Genomic DNA, 3,888 nt, shown 5'->3' with positions numbered 1-3,888 from the left:
GACACCCGTTGCTATGTGCAGGGAGCGATCCCCCACCGCTCTGTGCACATTAACCCCCGCAAATCTGCGATCGAAGATGATCACAGCATTGCGGTGGCAAGGGGGGATGTGATCGCTATACTCACCTCTCCTGCCGGCGTCCAGCGATGTCTGCGGCGGCTTCCGGATGTTGTCATGACGACCCGATGTCGTCATGACAACATCCGGGTCACCAGGAGGCAGGACGTTACTTCGGTCATGCGCAGTGCGCGACCAAAGTAATGTCTCCCCTGTGTGCAGCGCTGACAGGCTGCATGGCATAGGGAGCTGCTGTGGAAGGCAAGAGTGCTCCTTCTGGCGGTGGCCATTTTGTGGATGGCAAAAGTGCTCTTTCTGGTGGTGGCCATTTTGTGGATGGCGCATGTGCTGCCTCCGGTGGTGGCCATCTTGGAACGTTGCTCCAGATCATATAAACTGAGCGATATCATCATATAACTGACATACATTGGTGGCCAAAAGTATTGGCACCCCTGCAATTCTGTCAGATAATACTCAGTTTCTTCCTGAAAATGATTGCAATCACAAATTCTTTGGTATTATTATCTTCGTTTAATTTGTCTTCAATGAAAAAACACAAAAAGAATTGTCCTAAAGCCAAATTGGATATAATTCCACACCAAACCTAAAAAAGGGGGTGGACAAAAGTATTGGCACTGTTTGAAAAATCATGTGATGCTTCTCTAATTCGTGTAATTAACAGCACCTGTAACTTACCTGTGGCACCTAACAGGTGTTGGCAATAACTAAATCACACTTGCAGCCAGTTAACATGGATTAAAGTTGACTCAACCTCTGTCCTGTGTCCTTGTGTGTACCACATTGAGCATGGAGAAAAGAAAGAAGACCAAAAACTGTCTGAGGACTTGAGAAACCAAATTGTGAGGAAGCATGAGCAATCTCAAGGCTACAAGTCCATCTCCAAAGACCTGAATGTTCCTGTGTCTTCCGTGCGCAGTGTCATCAAGAAGTTTAAAGCCCATGGCACTGTGGCTAACCTACCTAGATGTGTACGGAAAAGAAAAATTGACGAGAGATTTCAACGCAAGATTGTGCTGATGGTGGATAAAGAACCTCGACTAACATCCAAACAAGTTCAAGCTGCCCTGCAGTCCAAGGGTACAACAGTGTCAACCAGTACTATCAGTCGGCGTCTGAATGAAAAGGGACTGTATGGTAGGATACCCAGGAAGACCCCACTTCTTACCCCGAGATATAAAAAAAACAAGCTGGAGTTTGCCAAAACTTACCTGAGAAAGCCGAAAACGTTTTGGAAGAATGTTCTCTGGTCAGATGAGACAAAAGTAGAGCTTTTTGGGAAAAAGCATCAACATAGAGTGTACAGGAAAAAAAAAGAGGCATTCAAAGAAAAGAACACGGTCCTGGCATTATGAAGTCTGAAGACTACCAACAAATTTTGCAGCATAATGTAGGGCCCAGTGTGAGAAAGCTGGGTCTCCCTCAGAGGTAATGGGTCTTCCAGCAGGACAATGACCCAAAACACACTTCCAAAGGCACTAAATAATGGTTTGAGAGAAAGCACTGGAGACTTCTAAGGTGGCCAGCAATGAGTGGAGACCTGAATCCCATAGAACACCTGTGGAGAGATCTCAAAATGGCAGTATGGAGAAAGCACCCTTCAAATATCAGGGACCTGGAGCAGTTTGCCAAAGAAGAATGGTCTACAATTCCAGCAGAGCATTGTAAGAAACTCATTGATGGTTACCGGAAGCGGTTGTTCGCGGTTATTTTGGCTAAAGGTTGTGCAACCAAGTATTAGGCTGAGGGTGCCAATACTTTTGTCTGGCCCATTTTTGGAGTTTTGTGTGAAATGATCAATGATTTGATTTTTGCTTCATTCTCTTTTGTGTTTTTTCCTTGCAAGCAAATTAAACGAAGATAATAATTCCAAAGAATTTGTGATTGCAATCATTTTCAGGAAGAAACTGAGTATTATCTGACAGAATTGCAGGGGTGCCAATACTTTTGGCCACCGCTGTAGATCTGGCTAAATCGAGTGAGGCACAATCCAGGAATATGCACACGACTTTCAGTGGTGAACATACTAGGCCAATGCTATACACCACAAGACCAGATCCTTTTTACCCAGTAATGACCAGTACTATACTCCTTCGGGAAGTGAACAGGCTTTATCCATGTTCCCTTTCACAACGGTGTCCAGTGGGCCACCGACCCTTTCACCTAACACTCCCATTGTGAGCTCATCTATTCTCCCACCTGGATCATCCCCAGCACCGACCCTTTCCACTGTCACTTCCACTGGCAACTCAGCTGCACGTCCACACGAGTTACTTCAAGCAGCGACCTCTCCTCCCAACACTTCTACAACACCACTCTCACACAGTCTACTTAACTCTATTCCCAGTACCTCACAGCCGAGCGCACACCTGTATGGAGCGGTGGCCACTGAATCAAGGAGGGGCTCAATCTGGGGGGGGGGACACCAACATCACAGGAATCACAAAGGGGAGGGAATGTTGGCCACCCATTTTTGAAAAAGAACTTCCTGAGGGACCCTTTTTAGTGGTGGGTAAGGGTGAAATAACGACAATGGAAACGAACGCTATTTTTAATGCTGCCAACCCTCGGTTAGAGCACAACGGAGATGTGGCTAGAGCTATAGTGGAAGCAGGAGGGGCATCTATTCAAACTGACAGTCAAATCATTGTTGAGTCACGTGGTCAGATAGCTGCTGGGGACATAGCGGTGACTAAATCTGGCAATCTTCCTTGTAGAATGATCATACACGCTGTGATCCCTACTTTTGATTCTATTCATCCAGATGTCAGTGCTCGACAACTTCGCTCTGCAATAACTCGTATCTTAGAGTATGCGAATATTAGTGAGCAGATTGAAACCTTGACAATTCCTGCCATTGGTGTTGGCATCTTCTGGTTCCCTGTACATGCGTGTGAAAGGGAGATTGTTGGAATTATAATGAACAAGTGTAGCCCCCAAGCATTTGCTGCCTCTCCGAAATCAGGTTAATTAGTAATGAGGACAGGACTGTTAAAGCTTTTAAGACTGCCTGTGTCACCTGGACTCCACCCCATGATACAGGAGCTGCCCAAATAGAGCCCCTCATTCCAGGACTGTTACCTCCTCCTGCTATTCATACACAAGTAATTACACCCGCCTCAGGTGCCACCACCATCCGTGCCAGCGCCCACATCTGAGGAGCCCACCCTTTGTCAAGTTTACACCCCAGCAAGCTGCTACTCTGCTGAACCAACTCCCAGATCCAGAATAACAGCTGATGCCTTTCTATAGAAGCATGCTTCAAATCCAAAGGAATTACTCAGCCACATGGCAAGATCTCATTTCCCTGGCAAATCTTAAGGCAGGCGATGCATATTGGCCTGTTATGGACACTGCATTTAATGATGCCTCACTTGTCAGTGACACCACATGAGACTCTGGTGTCCAGTTCTGCCAACAACTTAAGCTCCGAGATGTTAAAGGGGCAACCGTACTAGAAAGTCCCATTGTGCCCAATCCACATACATTGTTGTCAGAAATACCATCAGATGCAAAAAGTTTCACTGTCATCGATCTGGCCAATGCTTTCTTCAGCGTACCACTGCATCCAGAAGATTGGTACCTGTTTGCCTTCACTTACAGAGGATCACAATACACCTGGACAGTCTTACCACAAGGAGCACATAACTCACTAAGTCATTTGTCTCAGGCCATTGCCTCTTGTTTATGGCCATGGAGAGAGACTAACCATCAAGTTGTCCTTCTTCAGTATGTGGATGATCTCCTACTATGTTGTCCGGATCAGGCGACAGCTGAAGAGTCGAGTCTCAGTCTTCTCCTTCATCTTGCACA

At 46.2% G+C, this 3,888-nt stretch overlaps 1 protein-coding gene across 1 annotated transcript; it reads left to right on the top strand.

The window, feature by feature from the left end:
* The first annotated feature begins 2,607 nt into the window (after nucleotides 1-2,607).
* LOC141264676 (protein mono-ADP-ribosyltransferase PARP9-like) lies at nucleotides 2,608-3,045 on the top strand. Its single transcript, XM_073676945.1, has one exon. The coding sequence runs from the start codon at nucleotides 2,608-2,610 to the stop codon at nucleotides 3,043-3,045; it is 438 nt and encodes a 145-aa protein (XP_073533046.1).
* The last annotated feature ends 843 nt before the right edge of the window (nucleotides 3,046-3,888 follow it).

This window comes from Phyllobates terribilis, unplaced genomic scaffold, assembly GCF_046119375.1.
Source record: "Phyllobates terribilis strain yellow unplaced genomic scaffold, ASM4611937v1 Scaffold_4__5_contigs__length_816908805, whole genome shotgun sequence".
In the NCBI taxonomy this organism is placed as follows: domain Eukaryota; kingdom Metazoa; phylum Chordata; class Amphibia; order Anura; family Dendrobatidae; genus Phyllobates; species Phyllobates terribilis.
The sequence above is the reverse complement of the archived record's forward strand: the minus strand, read 5'-3'. Positions and strand labels throughout refer to the sequence as shown.